At 38.8% G+C, this 17374-nt stretch overlaps 1 protein-coding gene across 1 annotated transcript in view; it reads left to right on the top strand.

The window, feature by feature from the left end:
- Positions 1 to 17374, top strand: part of MDN1 (midasin AAA ATPase 1) — a 92168-nt gene that overhangs the window by 48727 nt on the left and 26067 nt on the right. The window contains exons 49-69 of the mRNA XM_063153010.1: positions 454 to 674; positions 1670 to 1783; positions 2587 to 2719; positions 3393 to 3502; positions 4156 to 4289; positions 4887 to 5047; positions 5375 to 5495; positions 6626 to 6836; positions 6978 to 7209; positions 8074 to 8200; positions 9081 to 9251; positions 9400 to 9614; positions 9714 to 10095; positions 10278 to 10387; positions 11480 to 12176; positions 13138 to 13299; positions 13992 to 14265; positions 15192 to 15427; positions 16090 to 16185; positions 16422 to 16516; positions 17158 to 17282. Of these exons, the coding sequence (XP_063009080.1) occupies positions 454 to 674; positions 1670 to 1783; positions 2587 to 2719; positions 3393 to 3502; positions 4156 to 4289; positions 4887 to 5047; positions 5375 to 5495; positions 6626 to 6836; positions 6978 to 7209; positions 8074 to 8200; positions 9081 to 9251; positions 9400 to 9614; positions 9714 to 10095; positions 10278 to 10387; positions 11480 to 12176; positions 13138 to 13299; positions 13992 to 14265; positions 15192 to 15427; positions 16090 to 16185; positions 16422 to 16516; positions 17158 to 17282 (4127 nt within the window). The remainder of the gene's footprint in view (positions 1 to 453; positions 675 to 1669; positions 1784 to 2586; positions 2720 to 3392; positions 3503 to 4155; positions 4290 to 4886; positions 5048 to 5374; positions 5496 to 6625; positions 6837 to 6977; positions 7210 to 8073; positions 8201 to 9080; positions 9252 to 9399; positions 9615 to 9713; positions 10096 to 10277; positions 10388 to 11479; positions 12177 to 13137; positions 13300 to 13991; positions 14266 to 15191; positions 15428 to 16089; positions 16186 to 16421; positions 16517 to 17157; positions 17283 to 17374) is intronic.

Below are 17374 nucleotides of genomic sequence, written 5' to 3'. Positions count from 1 at the left end.
GGGTTGCTTCCAGTGAAACAAGTGGGGAAGCTTGTAGTAAGATAAAAAGTTGGAATTGTAAACTCTTAGCAATATGCTGTGTTGTTTGCTATTTTTGTTCGGTTTTGTTGTTTATTTTTTACTCAATGACACTTTTTTTCCTGTCTGTCTTTTTAAATTTACCTTTGCATAATATTCTGGTGCACAAATCAATTAGAATTTCTCAGTGAAATTCTGTGCATATTCTCTTGAGATAGTGGATGAATTTTTGGCAGCAGTGAGCTCCTAATAGTAGGCACTGCCAACTGATTTGAAGTTGGAAACTCGTTTTAAAGCTAAATGATGGAGGAAAGATCATTGCATTGCTACACTTGAGGCCTAAAGATGGTTGCAGACCATCTTGACCTGCAAAATATATTTTTTCCTGGATCTGGCAGTTCAAGCCCTTGATTGCTGGACTTTTTTGTGTTTCAGGACATTACCAGTGACTCTGCAAGATCTTAAGAAAGTTCTGCATTCCACTAATCCTGAGAATCTCAAGTTCAGTGCTGTTGAGATAGATGCAAACTGGATGGATGAAATGGAAGTTCTCCAGGCTTCAGTGAAATTGTTCACAGAAAAGGCAACCAATCAAGACTGGAAATTAAGAGTTAAATGGCTTAACTCCTTGGCCAAAAATCTGCCACAGGTACTTGGTATGTAATCATTTAACTTTGCTTTGTCTGAGGGCTGAGTTGTTAGGTATACTATGGAAAAATTCAGACCTCTACAACTTATGGGTTATAAAGACTCTCAACTATCCACACTAATTCAAGGGCATGGAGGCTCCAGGGAGGGACAGAAACAGGTTGTGCATGTTAGGGAAATAAGGAGATTTGGGCTAAACATTATCCTTTATTATTCAGCCATGTGTTTAGCTTGTGCCACTTCTGAATTATTTACTTTTGGATCGGTTTTTCATCTGTGTAAGTAAATATGCCTTTTCACTATTTCTTTTAGTGATAGTGAAAGCAGGCAAATGCTTTCTGTGTTCTGGTGTTAAAATACAAATGCTTGGAAAGCCAGGAAACTGCAGAACTGAGATTTCCTGAAGAACATTCAGGATAATAGCTGAGATAAGCTATTCACTTAATTACAGAATTAATCACATTAAACTCATGGAGCATTTAGGCAGCCATTAGTCCAAATAATTCACACATTCAGCTTTCTTCTGTAGTCTGAAATCTCAGATGTGCTGTCCCTATATTAATTGCTTCCTCTTTATTTTGCCATTTTTTCAGGCAAGTAGGTCTATAAAGTAGAAAAATATGTAAAAAATTAATGAAAAGCGTGCTTTTTTTTCTTATTGTAAAGAAAATACACGCATCCCCCTCAAAAACAAAAATAGATGTATTGAGAGGAAGATTTGAAGGTAAAAATTCATGGATTTTCACAAACCATATTTTACTAACATACATGTAGTATCACTAGTTCAACTAGAACTCCTTATAAGATTTATGTCTTCAGCTGTGACATTCTGGTGCTTTTAAATTTAAATCCTTTGGAGCCAATACAAACTATGACCAACCAGCATATCCAAAGTGGATGCACAGATTTGTTTCAGTCTGCTTGTACTGGCTCAGTTGAAGTTATTTTTTTTATTTGTACTAAACACTCTTTTATCCCCATGTTCTCCCCTCTTCACCTGCAGATTCAGTGAGGATTCAGCTGGAAGCAGGTGCTGTAGCCCTTGGTTGTTTTTATGCCAGTCCCCTCTCATCTGGAGTCAGTAACATGATCAAGTTGCTTCAGCCAACTATGACAGGTATTGAAAAAGATGGATGTAAGACATTGCTTCCTTTATTTATTCTGTGAACACACTGCAACCCTTCTTAGGAAGTGTATGTAGCAAAACAAAGGCTGAATTCCAAACACATGTTGCCTTTGTCATTAAAGAAAGTACAACAAAGAAAACAAACAAACAAACAAAAAAAAGAAATTACAACAAACACAAGCATTCTTGCTGTCTAGAACAGCAAATATGGCATTAAATGCATTCATACTCTATTCAAGTTAGAGATGAGTGCTCTGCCCATGAGTCCTGCCTGTGTATCTGTGACTCAGATGTTTTCCTACAGCTCAGTGATGTTCTGAAGTGTGATTCAAATATTCACTGCATTTCTGACTTGATAGTTTAGGCACCCTGATCTTTTTCTCCTCAGGATTTGTGTTAGCCCATCTGAAACCCATGGCTTGGCCTGTAATTTTCCCTTGGTGTTTTGTGGGGAGCTCAGACCTGTGGCTTATTTTCTGAGCTTGTTAGGAGCATGGAAGCTGCATACAGTGACACTGGGCCTTTTAGGGGTGGTCCTGGGTGTCTTGCCTGGACTGTGAGCCAGACTTGAGTTTCTAAACTCTAATCCCTGTTTAATTTATTGTCACTGTTCTGTTTTACAGAACCTGCAGCCAGCTTTAGTGCTTTTCTGTTTGGATATCTGGAGTGGGAGAGTTTGACTGTCTTCCTCCTAGGCTGCTTCTTTCTTTCCCTGATGTTCTTGCATAGGCAGGGGGACCAAGAAGAGAACTGAGTGATGTTTCACTGCTGTCCTCTACTGTCTGCCTTTCCAGATGAACATGTGATGCCTCTGGATCCAAGATGGAATATGCAGCTTTTGGAGATCATTAGAAATTCGATGAACTTTGATACAGAAATGGAACACACAGATCAACTTCTTATGCTACTGAAGTCTGCAGCAAATCGGTGGGTTACAAAAAAACCTTGTAAAGAGTGCCCAGTGCCTGTAACCAGTGCTGAGTAAACACTTGAGATGTCTGCCAAGTGTGATTTTAGGTTTTGATACGTGTGGTCAAAAATGTCAAGCAGAGGTTTTTGTACAGGTATTTAAATTCTTTGCTTCTGTTTTCTGTAGAAGCATACTAAACACAATCACTTAAAATAGGAACAGAGCTCCCAGCATTCCATACAGGCTGCAGTACTTCAAGGAAAAATCAGAACTGTGGGATAAAGCGTTAAAGGGACAGAAGCAGTAGTGTGAGATCTCTGATAAAACTTATATAGTTCTCCTGCTTTTGGATTTTGACTGTTTTTCCTAATAAGATTAGAAAGTGCACAGATTTTGAAGTTAAAGTGTAAAAAATCAGCTGCTTGCATATCCTACAGGATGTGGTGTTGCATCTGTTTAGCAGCTCACTGGTTTTCCCTTCCTGGTGAAGTCAGGAATCTGCTCCTTGTGAAACTTGCTTCTACAGAAACAATATTCAAGTAATTAGTTGTGTTGCACCTCATGCTTCTTCCATAATACAGTGAATATATTATGTCACTTTGCAGTTCAAATGCCATGTTGTAGTTCACCATTCTCATAAGGCCAAGGTTTAAAACAGTTGGATTGATAGCAGCTTTATTTTTACTTCAGGGCAGTGTTGTTTCTTGACCGAGAAAAGAGAAGTTACCTTGAGAAGAGTTTGATTGCCAGCAAGAAGCCAAGAAACAGTGCCTTAAGAATGTCTCTAGATTTCCACAAAAGTGGGTTGATTTTTGCTGTTCCTTTTGGTTCTTTAGTCAATTTGAAATATGGTTCATTTGCATTGTTATGAAATGTGTACTTTTAACATGGTGTGCAAAGAAAGAATATGTGAATGTAAAGCAGTCAAATGAGGACTAGTGTGGTATATAACACATTATTCTTAAATTAGATATACCTAAGGTATCTATTTATGTCCTGCCTCTATGAAGTAATCAGTATTATGATTTTTCTCTTAATTAACCAAACTTAAGAATAACAGTGGAGAGAAACTGGAATAGTCTTCTGTCTTTAGCTAACAAGAATAACCAAATTCTTCATATGTGTTTTTGTTTTATGTAAGTAAGAAGTTTTACTTTTAAAACAAAGGGTAAAATTTAGTATTGAAGTTAGTGTGCTGCATAGAAGCAATTGATCAAGGAATCAACTCTCATTATGGATTTTTAATATATGTATAAAATGCAGAGAGGTAACAGAGTATTGTGAAAATAATGAAGGGCTACTTTTATTGCTTCATTTCTTGGATCTTTTCAAGTTGTGGTTTATTTCTCAATCTTAGAGAGGTTCTAGTGATCAGAAATTGACCCACATGTGTCAGGTGATGTAGCTGGAATATTTATTCTCTGCCTTTCTTTTCCTCTTCCCCAAACCTCAGATCCAGGGAGTTACAACTGTCTTCCTCATGTAGTCGTGGTCAACCTTGCTGCTTTCTTTGAACTTTGGGATGCATTTGTACTTCACTGGGTGAAGTCTACTCAGGTGGCCTTAAGTGATGATGACACACATGATGTGAGTAGACTTTGCACAGTACATTTATGGGAATTAGGTGAAATGAGATTGTGTGCAGAATGCTATTTTAGTTTCAGGGGCCATGAAATAAAGTGCAGTGCTTCTGTTTGTATTCAGAATATGCCTAACAGTAGGCAAAAAATCATGTTTGTTTCAGTGGCTGTATTTGTGCCCTCCAATACTTAGGATGGCATGAAGTGTGCTGTAGGAGTACCTATTTCTGTCCACTGTTGATAAACAGAGTATCCATTTCTATCTGTGATAAGAATGCGAGAACATGGACAGCTGACATGCAGGCCACAGAGGTGGCACTTCTCCCTTTCCCTTTTCAGACCATGAATATCATTTTGCTCAAATCTTGACATTGTAGACTTGGTGCAGGGATTGGTTGTTTTGGCTGCTGTAGTTCCCCTTGCTGGTGTGGTGTTTTTAGAGAGCCTGTAGTTGAGTCCTGGCTGTGTAGCACTAAATACAAAACGCTGTGGGACTCTGAAGTTAACACAAGTGAAGGTGGTTTTGCTTTTTCTCCTGCTGGAAGTGAGAAGTGTTGTGTGAGCTGAGGCAGGGGTAACTGTGTACCCCCTTGGCTGGTTCCAGGTGTTGTGCTGCTCGCTGTGGCGGGACCGGCTCTGGGCCATCTCCGACTCTGTCACCGTGGATGCGCCAGGGTTGTCACTCCTGGCTCTGCACTGGCACTGGGTCATGAAACACCTCATTGCCAGGATTCCTCAGATGCTTATTGGGTCAGACCAGAACAAGTGAGTGGCTTTGTTTGGTGGCTTTTGATTTGTTTCTGTTAAATAGCTGTATAAATTACTCTTTTCTGTAGTGTTATAGCTGCTAAGCATTGTTTAGATTAGTGTCCCAAGTTGTGTTCCATTAGTGATGCAAATAACATTGTTTGTTTTTAAAATCTGTGTTTCCTAGCACTGTGCTTCTGCTTGCTCAAATGATCATCTAGAATTTTTACCCCATTAGTAAAAGAATACTTATACATCCTTTTGCCTGTTTCTCAAATTTCTGTTAACTGTGGGCTTTTTTTCCTCCCATCTGTCTCTCCCTTTTTTTATTTTTCCCTCTACAAGGATTTCCAGGGAAATTCAATCCATTTCACAGCAGATTCAGAGCTGCTTGGTCAATCCTGCTGGTAATTCAGCCAATATGAAGATACTACAGAAGTCTCTAGGAAGACCCCTTCCTTTTAAGGTATCAATATTATGTTTGCAAAAGATTTGTAGTTCCAGCAATGTCCAGATAGGCTTTATTATATTTACAGCACTTGCTTTTCAGGACAGAGAAAACAGGTTTTTTCCTATTTTTAAGATTGATTTTTAAAAAATTTCAACACATGTTAACGTACATATCTTTTCAGAAATATATCAGTTATCCAGAGATAGCATTTCTACTATTAATTATGCTATGTTAAGAAATTATTTATGTCATAGAAAGGCAGACCTGAGCATAAAAATATTACTCCTTGCTGTGTTTTGGAGGCTTGTGAATATCAATATGCCACTTGCTTATTCAGTGAACATAGGTGTATTTAGAACAGCCTGTGCACTTCCTTTTATACAGCACAGGATGGGGCTGCCTTATGACTTCCCAAAACAAGGCCTTTAAAATGTGACAGTTTTGGAGTTTGCTCTTCACATATTTCAGAATCTGTTGTAACTAATTTAAAAAAAAAATATTTTAGTGAATTTTCTAGAGTACAAGTCCCTGTTTAAAAGGAGTGCACAAGTAGTCATGTGCAGTTGTGTTGGTCACTAGTGCTTAGACCTGGGTTTTTATGGCCTTCTCTCTCAAGGATACTGAACTATCAAAAAATGCACATAGTTACTTTATGAGACTGAAAAACATTCAGTGCTTACTAAGGATTTAGAAAGATCCAAATGTATTTAGGCATCCAAATGCATCTAATATATCTAAGCCTCCAAATCTACTTAAATAGCAGGTGTAAACTATAATTTCGTGTAAGTGACAGTAATTCCTGGTATTTTTTTAGTATTTTGTGTATTTATTGCCCTTGATTTAGGTAAATTGCCCAGTTGAAGTAGTATTTGTCTGCATGATCTGTGTAGTTTCTTCATGAAGGGGAAAAAGCCCTAACTTGACAAGGAGGAATTGTAGCCACCTGTTTCAATTTCTGTCTTCTTGCTGTATTGAGTCAGGCTACTAAAAGATGATTTTTAGGCTGTTGTTGCAGGCTGGTTATGTATACTTAGACTTTAGTTGTGTACATGTGAATTTGAAATCTTATTTTTGTCTGAGGTTACAAATCTTGTTTGTTGCTTTGTTAGCACTGCTGAAACAAATTGTCCTTCTCGTGTTTCTAGGATAAACTGGGCATGGAATGTTTTTCTCAGTTAAAAGCTCTCAGCAAACCACTGAACATCCTGGAGCTAAGATTGCCCTGTGGAGACAGTAGATGGCAGGAAAAAATGTGCTGTGTGAAAATTGCTACCACAGGAGTGAAGATGAAGAAAGCATTGCTGCAAGCTGATGGCCTGATAATAAGAGCCAGTCATTTAGAAGATGTTAGTCTGGGTAGGTAACACTTGTGAAGAGCCCAGCAGGATGATTTCTGCCATCTCCATTCTTTTGTACACAGGTAGAAAAGATATTAAATGTTCACTGCCAAGAAACATAGTATATACATTAATAGGCCTCTTTTATTCTGTCAAACAGGTCAGCTACAGCTGTTTTTGAAAGCCATGCATTCACAGCTGAAAGCAGAAGGAGTCAAATACAGTTATTCAGAAGAAAGGCTTCCTGAAGATACCATTTCCAACCAGTTAGACCCTGCCCTGCTAGGCCAGCTCTGCAGTCAGGTTCAGCTGTGGCCTGCAATGGAATACATAGGGGTGCTCTGGCAGTACAAACTAACAGCAGATTATGTGGCCAAGGCTTGTGCAAGAAGGTAAGAAAAAGTTTGGAGAAAGAACTCCTGTATTCCTTTAATGATATTCCAAATCCCTAGCTAGAAGCTGTAACTTTCATGCTTTATATCTGCATGTAAATCTGTATATATGTATTTGTGATTTATATACACCTGTGTGTATGTGCATATATATCTGTGCAGCACACTGATATATGTGTATCAGGAATCAACTGAAGGTGTTTATACTGTACTGCTGGGGGCTACTGCAGAAAAACTGAATTAGACCTGGAGATGAAGGAAGTAGACTAACATGCATGCTTCCTTTTGTGTAGACTATACACACATAGAATCATAGTTTTAAATAACATTATTAATTTAAGAAGTGTTAGTGTTGTTTTAAGGGGCCAAGTGTATTTATTTTAGTCTGGTTTACCATTCCTGAAAAAAAAGCTATTCATTTATGGATTTCAGTGAAAGTAACGTTTTATGTAATGAGACTCCTAGAATCACGGGTTCACTCTTGAATTCAGCAAAGTTCTGACTTTTCACAAAAGCTGTAAAACTAGAAAATGGTTTGTCCCCAAACCATTGTCCCCAAACATTTTGTATGTTTTTGCTCAACATGGAGCTTCTAGCTACAGGAGATAACATTTTCCCCCCTTTTTTCTTGTGTTTAGATTTTGTTAGCTTTGAAGGATTCAGGTGTTTTTAGTATTATTTGAGTGCTTGTTCTTCCCTAACATTTGGAACTCTGTCATTTTAACCTTTTGGTGACTTTGCTTGCCATTCTTAATTTGTTTTACTATCCAAGTGTTGAAACTCTAATGGTTGGTATTCCAACATCCAAGTGATAATTTCAGTGTTTAGGCACTGCTTAGGTTATATTTTTTTTACCTGCTACAGGAAGAACTGCAGTCAAGACTTTAGCATCTGTTCAGATGTAGCTCAGTTCATAGCTTTTTCTCTGACGCTGACACCAGCTGCTTCTCACCAGCTCTCTGGACTGTGGCACTTGTTGCACCTGAATGAAGTAAGAACACATTTTATTTTAATTTAATCAGATCTTTAGTTTACTTAATCTTCCTGAAGTTTTTAAATGTTCCTCAAAATATGTATATAACTGAGATTTTTGACATGCAGTTTTTCTGTCTGCCTGACGAAAGCTGTTCCTTCTTTTAACAAGAAAAGTTATTAACTGCAAGCCTTGAGAAAATGTAATTAAAACACAATTTTGAAAGATAAAATACAACAAAATCTCAAATAAAACAGTTTTGTATTATTTTGTTTGGTAGTATTGTTCCATACATCCATCTGTGACTTAATGGGAAATTGTTTGGATGGAGGGCGCCAGCCTGGTTGTATCTATATATTCAAAGTAATTCTATGCCGAAAAATGCTTTCCTCTATTCCCATGCCTCTAATTTTTTTAGTTCTGTTGCAAATCAAACAGATTGCAACTAAAGCTACTTGAAGCATTTTTTGTAGAACGTTTAATAACTCTGCTTAATATTTATGACACAGTGGTTGTGTTCCCACAAAGCACAGTAAAACACAAATTCACCTTAAATGCTTCAGAGCAGAGTATTGGATGGCTTTACCTGTTTCATGCCTCTGCATCCTTGTGTATTGTAACAAAAGGTTGCACAGTCACGGACTACAGGCTGTATTCTAACAACTTACTCTGTGAACATGCTGCATATTTCACAGACAGGAGACAGTGATGACCTCAGGAAATTTACTCTTCATTGAGGAGATGCAAGCAAATGCTATGTGAATTTGAAGGGATCTTGGAGAGTATCTTGTGCTATCCCTACTGAAAAACAGAATCATACTTTCTTTGTACGTGTGTGCTTAATTCTCTTCTTCTCCCTGTACATTATTCTCACCTCTAGGTTTTTGTTTCTCCTTAGATCTCCCCTGAAGAAATGTCTCTTCTGTCATCTCAGCTAGTTAATGCTGTGTTAGCATCCTTTTGGAGCAGTACTTTCACCACAGACCCAGATTACTGGTTGACTTGGAGGCCACTGCCTGCAGCAGAGGAAAATAACTTCTCTAAATCCCATGTGAACCATTCTATGAAGGTTTGTCTCTTGTCTCTTCTGACCTAATCAAATTCTAGGCTGAATGCTCTTGTTGACTAATTCAAGTTTTCTAAAGCAATATTGTAAGTTCTAGCATAGTCAGAGCAAGTTGCATCTGAATGATCTAACTCTTAATCTCTTGATTCAGGGCCCAGGCATTTTGACCCGAGCTGTTTTCTCAAAGTGCTTCTTTGAAATTCTAACTAGCAGCAGCAAGACAAGCCAGTGGGATGTGAGTGGGCTTCCTGTCTTGTCATCATCCCATGTAACACTGGGAGAATGGATGGAGAGAGCACAGCAGCTTCACAAAGTCAGCACAGTGCTGTGGACCAACCTGGCTGTCTCTTCAATAGCAGATTTTAGGTATTAAGACCTCTCTTCCATATATCTGTTGTTTAAATCAAGCATGTTACAGAAGGTTGCTTACTGTGTGTAAATGTTTTCTCATTCCTTTTTCTCCAGACACACAGATGCTAGACTGCAAGGAATAATGCTAGGCAGACTGCTCTCTGCCCTGGTAGATCTGATTCCAGTGGATCTTCAAGAAGAATTTTTGGAGTGCTGTGAGAAGCTCTACCTCAAGGATCCTGTTGCATATGAGTACCTTCTCAAGATACTTGAAAGCATCAATGATCAGGAATTACTTCCTAAAGAATTCCTGTTCCTTCTGCTCACTTGCTTGCATCAGTTCTATGGGGAAGGGCTTCAGGAGTTACCAGAGACAGCTTGGCGAGGAAGCCTCTGGGTGAGCATTGGCTTGGTGCAGATCCAGATGTGGATTCCACAGACCAGGTTTGATCCAGCTGTTAAAAGAGAGTACAAGCTCAAGTACTCAAAAGAAGAGGTGAGTATGAAGCCAAGTTGGATTTTACCTTTGTTATGTATAAAATCAATGCAGAGGAGTTTGGCTTGGTCATGATTTTTAAACTGTACCGTTAAAACTTCTTCTAATGTCCAAGAAGTTGATGTACCTCCTTGGTTACTAAAATAAGAACCGCTGTGAAAGGCTTATTCTTTCCTTTTTAGTTATACCAGCTCGAGTGTGAATGGAAAACACATGATTTTTCATGTCAGCTGCATACAGGAAAAAGTATTGAAGATGAAACAGTCAGCAACTATATTCATCCCCATATCAGGTAACACCCAGACACTGAACCTCTCTTTTAGAGTGGACATGTCATCTTTGTGGGCTCAGGCTCTGAAGCTTTACAGTTTTTCACTCTTTCTACAGAAACGAGTTGCTGGTTTTAAAGTATCAGTTTACATATTGAGGTGGTAGAGAAGCAGCAGCTGTGCTCCTTACTTGCAGTAAGGAATTGTCTGTACACTTTGTACTGCTGAAAATAGAACAATTAAATCAGTGGCCATCATATATTGATGAAGTTGAAACCATGCCCAGAAGTAAAAACAATGCCATACATTTAAATTACAGTACTTTCCTTAAATGTGACAATACTATCAATCAGTTGAAATGAGATGAATTATCTATCATTGTAGTTTCTCAAGGCCATTATATGTCCCAGTGCTATTTTGCAAATTTCTTCAGCTTTTTTTACTGGGGAGAAATCTACATATATGTATTTTAGCAATAGCCTTTGCCTGTGTTGCAGTGGATGAATTAAATTTCTTACCACACAGAGTAGAGTACACTGTTGGTACTAGAATTTGTAGCCACTGTTACTATGTTTAGGGCTTTATGTAGTTCTTTTTTATCAGAGGAACTTCAGGAGGAAATTTTAAGCCAAGAGAGCTTTTTTCCTTTCTGCAGCCTTCCAGGTGTGTTCTGTGTACGTGAAGATAATAACTGTCTATTATTCCTTATTTTCCACTTTTAGTAGGAATTTTTTTATTTCATTATTATACATATAGACGCTCTGGTAGTTCCATATTACTGCTTAAAGAGATGATAATAATTGAAAGCAAGTTCTGAATAGCAGAGTTTTACCAATTGCTTGTGATAATATTTTTTTTTTAATGCTCACTGAGCTGTCAGGTAGCAAGAAAAAAGTACTTGAAGTTTGTTGAAGTGGCAAGGAGAGAAGAAATCCGCATGTGTGGGCTAAATGTGGCTGTACCTTGTTTTTTCCTTATTTGTTGTTTCACACAAAATAGCAGAGTTTTTTCTGCTTATTCTTTTCCTGTGTCTAACTGCTATGTTAGATCTATTTAAACAAGTTCATATGAAAAATATTCCCATGTCTGAACCGGTCAATGTTATTTCTTAACAGGCTGTTGCATGAAAGAATGCAAAGGTTGAAGGAACAAATAAGCAGTCTCTCTAGAAGGAAGGCCTTCAGGCCTGCAGCTCCTCTGTATGATTGCTTGTACCAGGAGGCTCACCAGTACATCAGCAGCATAGCACAGGTTTCCTCAGTCCAAGACCTTCTCTCCCGCCTCCTGCAGTTCCTCCGCGGAGAGAGACCTAAATCACTGCAGGCTGTGCAGAACCTGTTAAATGAAGAGGCATCGTGGCAACAGTCACACCATCAGTTCAGGAGACGCCTGGCAGAGGAGTATGCAGTGTTCCCTGATGCCATCGTTCCCCTGCAGGCTGCCATCGTGCAGCTGCAGCACGGCATGCGCTTGGTGGCTTCTGAAGCGAGCGCAGTGCTGCAGAGCTCGGTGTGCCCAGCTGACCTCAGCAACCTCCTCACTTCTCTGCTGGCATTTCCTTCTGTGGGCCGGGCCTTCCCCACTTACTTTGCTCGGGCAGAAATTGTATGCTCAGTGAATTCAGTTGGGGTACTTAATGGGCTTAAAAAGTTCTCTCTGAAGCACTCTGAGGGAGGATCTGAGGGAGCTGAGCAGCCTTCCCCAACTCTGGAGCAGCTCCTGGTGAATGCTTTGTTGCACCTTCGATGCCATGTACTATCCAGAGGAGAGATGGACCCGAAATCTCTGCAGCTCTTCAGACATCTGTGTCGGGTAAGCTCTGGATGCCCATGGCTGGGAGTCTTGCTCTGAACTTGTGCCCTGTGCAAGACATGGATCTGCTAAAACAGCTCTAGAGGAGGGCCACAGGAATCATCAGGGGGCTGGAACACCCCTCCTGTGAAGGAAGGCTGACAGAGCTGGGGTTGTTGGACTGGGGGAAGACATGTCTATGAGGAGACCTTGTTGTGGCTTTTCAATTTATAAAAAGGAGGGAAGGAGACTTTTTACCAAGGCTTGTAGAACAGGGCATAAGAGTTTTTAACTGAAAGAAAGTAAATCTAGATCGGATATGAAAATAATTGTTTTGAAATGTGCATGGTGAGACACAGAAACTGGTTGTCCATAGAAGTTGTGGACGCTGCAACCCTGAAAGTGTTTGTAAGTGATTGGATGAGACTTTGAGCAACCTGGTCTAGTGGAGGATGTCCCTGCCCATGGCAGAGGGGTTGGATTAGATGATCTTTAGAAGTCCATATCTTGATAATTATTAGTATGATGTTCTTTAAAATCTTCTAATTTTTTCCCAATTAATTGTAAAAGATAATCTAGTATACTAGATTAACTTGTTTGAATTTATCAAGGCATAAAACAATAGCCTGTAATAATTAGTAAAGATTTTATTTATGTAAGAAAAGCCCCAGGCAACAAAACCCAAAGATGGACACACACAAAAAAATGCACCCCAGTGGTAACTTTGTGGAGAGTTTCTTTATTAAATGTTTAAAAAAGGAGATCAGAACTTGGTCAAGTACTCTGTTGGGTATTGTCTTTACATTTTCCTCATTTGCTTGTTAAGAGGGTAACTCACAAATGTTAGATGGCTTTGATTTCTGCTGTTGTAGACCACAGAGGATGGAAGAGCCCAGCAAAATAGATGCTGTCCCATTGATGGAATAGGAGATGATGTTAAATGTTAACTTGTGTAGAAGCATCTTGCTTTGTGTTTCCTTAGGCAATTGTGAACGAGTGGGACGAGCAGGAGCGCCGTGCCCAGGAGCAGGAGGCAATGGAACACAGCCTGTACAGGTACAGGAGTAAAAGCCACGGGAAGGGACGGAGCGAGGAGGAAGAGGAAGAAGAAGAATTCAGGAGGAGATTTCCTTTTCATGAAAAGGTAATAGCTGTAACTCTGTTAAGAAACACAAAAATTACCTCTGAAATTGCTCCTGAAAATAAGTGCTGTAAATGACATGAGGAATAAAGCAGTTTTTCCTTCAACCAAAAGCCAAATTGGGGTAGATTTTGATAGGTATTCAGTTATGTGCTTGTGGTTTATTTCACCTTCTGGTTGAAAAATGTTTTTGGGATTAATTTCCAGGCTTGAACTGTACTGTGCTTTGGGTGAATAATCCCAAATTATATAACTGAAGGATAATACAGTTACTTGTAAAAAGTTGGAATTTTGTTTGTTTAGCAAGTAAGGTCATCTGAGGTTCTACTATGTATGGAGAAGGCTGATCTCCTTGATTAAATAAAGCAGCTGGGACGGAATGGTTCAGGTCCTCAAGCAACCACAGGGTGTTGAGGTGGTTTACAGCAGACACAGCTGCTTCTGCTTTTTCTGCAAAGAGGTTTAGTTGGCAGCAGCCCAGGGTTCACTGTACTGCACTCCTGCCTGCTGTAGTTACACCCTGAAATGTTCTGTACACCTGTGTTCAGTTTCAGACTGGCAGTCTGTCTGTATGGTGCCAGCTGCAAATCATTAGCATGTCATTGCAATGCCAAAAAAAGCAAAAGAGGAGATAGGGAGAAGAGGCATTAAAGGAAGAAATGAAAATTTATTTTTGATTATCATGTAATTTGCAGGACTTTGAAGATATCACAGCTCAGCCAAGCTTAGAAGAAAAAATGGAAACTGAAGATCCAGTGGAAGACCAGCTGGAAGTTGACAGAGCCCTTTTGTCCAAGAGCTCCATGCAAACAGTAATGAAGGTTCATCAGCAGTTGTGCTTAAATTTTGCTCGATCCCTGTGGTATCAACAGAGTCTGCCTTCTCATCAAGCCAAGCATTATTTCAGTACATTTATTTCCTGCTATCAGACTGGTGCATGCCTGGTGTCACAATTCTATCCTTTAATTGGTAAGACTGCTAGTAGTATTTCAGATATGCTGGTTTAGATTTGTAAAGATCTGTTTCAAAATAATCACATTACAGGTCATGAAATACCTGTTACGGGGGAAATGTACGAAACAGAAAATTCTTTTTCCAGAGAATTTGTCTCGTGTTCAGAATGGCATACTTTGATTTTTTTATTCTTCTATGCATTTTTAAATTCCATTTGGTAATATAGAAGACCAACTGAGTGAAATTTTGATCTTAGCATCTGCATAGTCCTATGGAAGATAAAGCACTTGAAGAAATTTCTCAGAAGTAAATTTTGCAGTGAAGTTCATTAAATAATTGTTTTAAATTTAGCTTATGCATATAAAGTAAAAAGAAAAAAGGTATAGGGTTTTTTTCCACCCTGAATTTGCAAAAACTTGATGTGTAAATTTTTTAAACAATGTGTGAGAACTCAGAATCATCACTTGTTAAAGCACAGCTATGTATTTCAGTTCTGATCTAGGTGTGTGTGCAGTTAAGATGAAGCAGATAAGGGCTGTTGTTTCTACAGTACCTTATGTTTGTGTTTGCACCTGAGCCATAATGTATGTGAGATTAATTTTTTGTGTTGGATTACTTTTCCACTGAGTCTTGCTTTTTAGTAGTATCTCCTTGATGTAAATTTATATACAGACAATCTGTTCTTCTGACAGGATTACAGCCTGTCTTTATAACACTCCTTGTACTTTCATAGAAAATCTGATAAAATAGAGAATATAAACTCTAAGTATGTCTCATGTTCCATACTCCATCTCATTGTTCCAGTGGTATAGTCTTATGTCTTTGTAAAAGATAACATGCTAAGGCTTGGGATACAGGGGAGGAAAAAAACCCTAACTTTATCTATTCAACTGAGAAAAGAACTAATAGCGTGTGTGATGTCTTCCTTACTTGCTTCCTAGGTGCTGAAATGAATGACAGTCTTTTGGGAAGCCAACTTCTGCTGAGCACTCTTCTCCACAATACCTTTTTTGAGGAAGTGACTTCGGATCTTGTGCTGCAGCAAGATGGCCCTTATGACTTCTATCAGCATCCCAATATTCAGCAAGTCCGACAGTGCCAACCTGTGCTTGACAATTTTGCTAAAGAAATAAATGGGCTACTGCAGGAGTGGCCAGAGCATCCTGTACTTGTGCAGGTAAAGACACCTCAACAAATATTTGGGGGAAACTGGAGCATTTTAGGATTGCATTTATGTGTGAATGTGTATAGATATGCATAGACACGTGCATGCACATTGATATGCTTGCACAGATGTTGTATTACTCATGCAGATGTTTTGAAGTCATACCTGTTTATTCATAAGAGGGATAGGTATTGCTGTATGTATTATAACTGTTATATTTTAATCGTGAAATGTTAAGTGGAATTCTGCCAAGTCTGAACTTAGAGTTTTAAGCAGTCTTCAGTCTGCCATAGCTCAAAGATCCCTGAGGTCTTGCTGCTTCTACTCAGTTTTCTTCTGAAGTTGTTTCTTTCATAATGCTTTAGAATAATTATTTTTAGTCCCTCTTACAGCATCTATGTTGTCTTCAGGTTACATTTTGTGGGATAATGTAGAAACTCAGATTCCCGATGAGCTCTTTGCCTTATGTAATTTGTGCTGCCTTCCAAGTGCATTGGCCTTACTGAACTCCTAGTGATCTTATACTAAATTGAGAAAACAGTTTAAAAATGTATAAAAAAGAAAAAAAATTCTTATCTCTTGTGAGGGCCAGTTATGCTCATAGATATTAATTGAATTTCATGGCTTCTTCTGTTGAAGTGCATCTACTGAATGGTTTTGGTTTTGTTCTGCAGCTGTTAGTTGTGATGGACAGAATCCGGAGTTTTCCACTTTCTAGTCCTCTCTCAAAGTTTCTGAATGGCTTGGAAATTCTTCTTGCAAAGGCACAGGTAAGAAGAAGTCTAAGGGAAAGTTCATTTTTCTCTTTTATGTTTCCTTACCTATATTTGGTACTATATGACAAACAGTACATGAAAACTGTCTGCTTGTCAGGATCTGGGGAAGTGAACTTGCTCCATGCTGAAAGTTTAAAGAGCAGGAACCCAGTAATCCAGAGTAATGCAATGAGTTTTGCCAAGCAGTGACTCATTTCTGCCTTGTGTGAAGGGGAATTTTTCTTTTCTAGGACTGGGAGGAGAACGCCAGTCGGGCCTTGTCCCTGCGGAAGCACCTGGATCTGGTCACACAGCTGATCATTCAGTGGCGCAGGCTGGAGTTGAAGTAAGGATTGTCCTTCCATGCTGCTTTTCCTTAGATACTGTAAGCTTTCATCTCCACATGGAGGCACATTCCAGTACAGAATTGCCTTCATTTTGGAACATGCTTCTGTGTATCTGTCATGGTGAAAATATGTGACAGAAAGAGACCACCAATGAGGAGCTGCAGTGGATCAGAATGAGTGTCTAGGCTGTGGTGACTCTATTTGCCTCAGGAGTAGTAGAAACAACATTTTACCAGTGCTCTCCTGTTTTCATCCAAATGTTTCCTGAGCCTGCAAGGTTTTTTCTGTTTAATAATCATCATTAAATTGTCCTTAAAAATTATTGTCCAGTCTCCTGTTTAAGACCATATGAAATTTTTAAAGCCACAGTGTGACACAATCAGGAATTCCACAAGTCTGCCTCAATTTCTGAGAAAATAAACTTTTAAACCTGTCTCTTTTTCTTCTCTCATATTTAATAATGATAGAAAAACAGTGATCCTCAGAAACTGATTGTATATATTAAGCTTATGTGCAGGTTCTTTCATCCTGCTAAATTTTCCATTAGTTTAATAGATACAGAAAACAAATTTTACTTGTTTTGAACCCAAAGTACCCGTGATATTTTTGATTTATCTCTCCCTTTTCTTATTATTTCTAGTTGCTGGTCAGTCAGTTTGGACAATATTATGAAGCAGCACGTGGAGAAATCCACAAAGCGCTGGTTCTCAATCTATCAGATGATTGAGAAGTATGTTCAAGAACAGACAGAGGCAAACACAGAAGGTAAGTGCTGGCCTTAAAATTAATGTAATTTATTCTAGTAATTACTAAGGATGTATGATTAAGATCCTAAATGCCAGAATTTGATAATGCAC

Source organism: Melospiza melodia, chromosome 3 (genome assembly GCF_035770615.1).
Source record: "Melospiza melodia melodia isolate bMelMel2 chromosome 3, bMelMel2.pri, whole genome shotgun sequence".
In the NCBI taxonomy this organism is placed as follows: domain Eukaryota; kingdom Metazoa; phylum Chordata; class Aves; order Passeriformes; family Passerellidae; genus Melospiza; species Melospiza melodia.
This window is presented reverse-complemented; position numbering and strand designations above follow the sequence as displayed.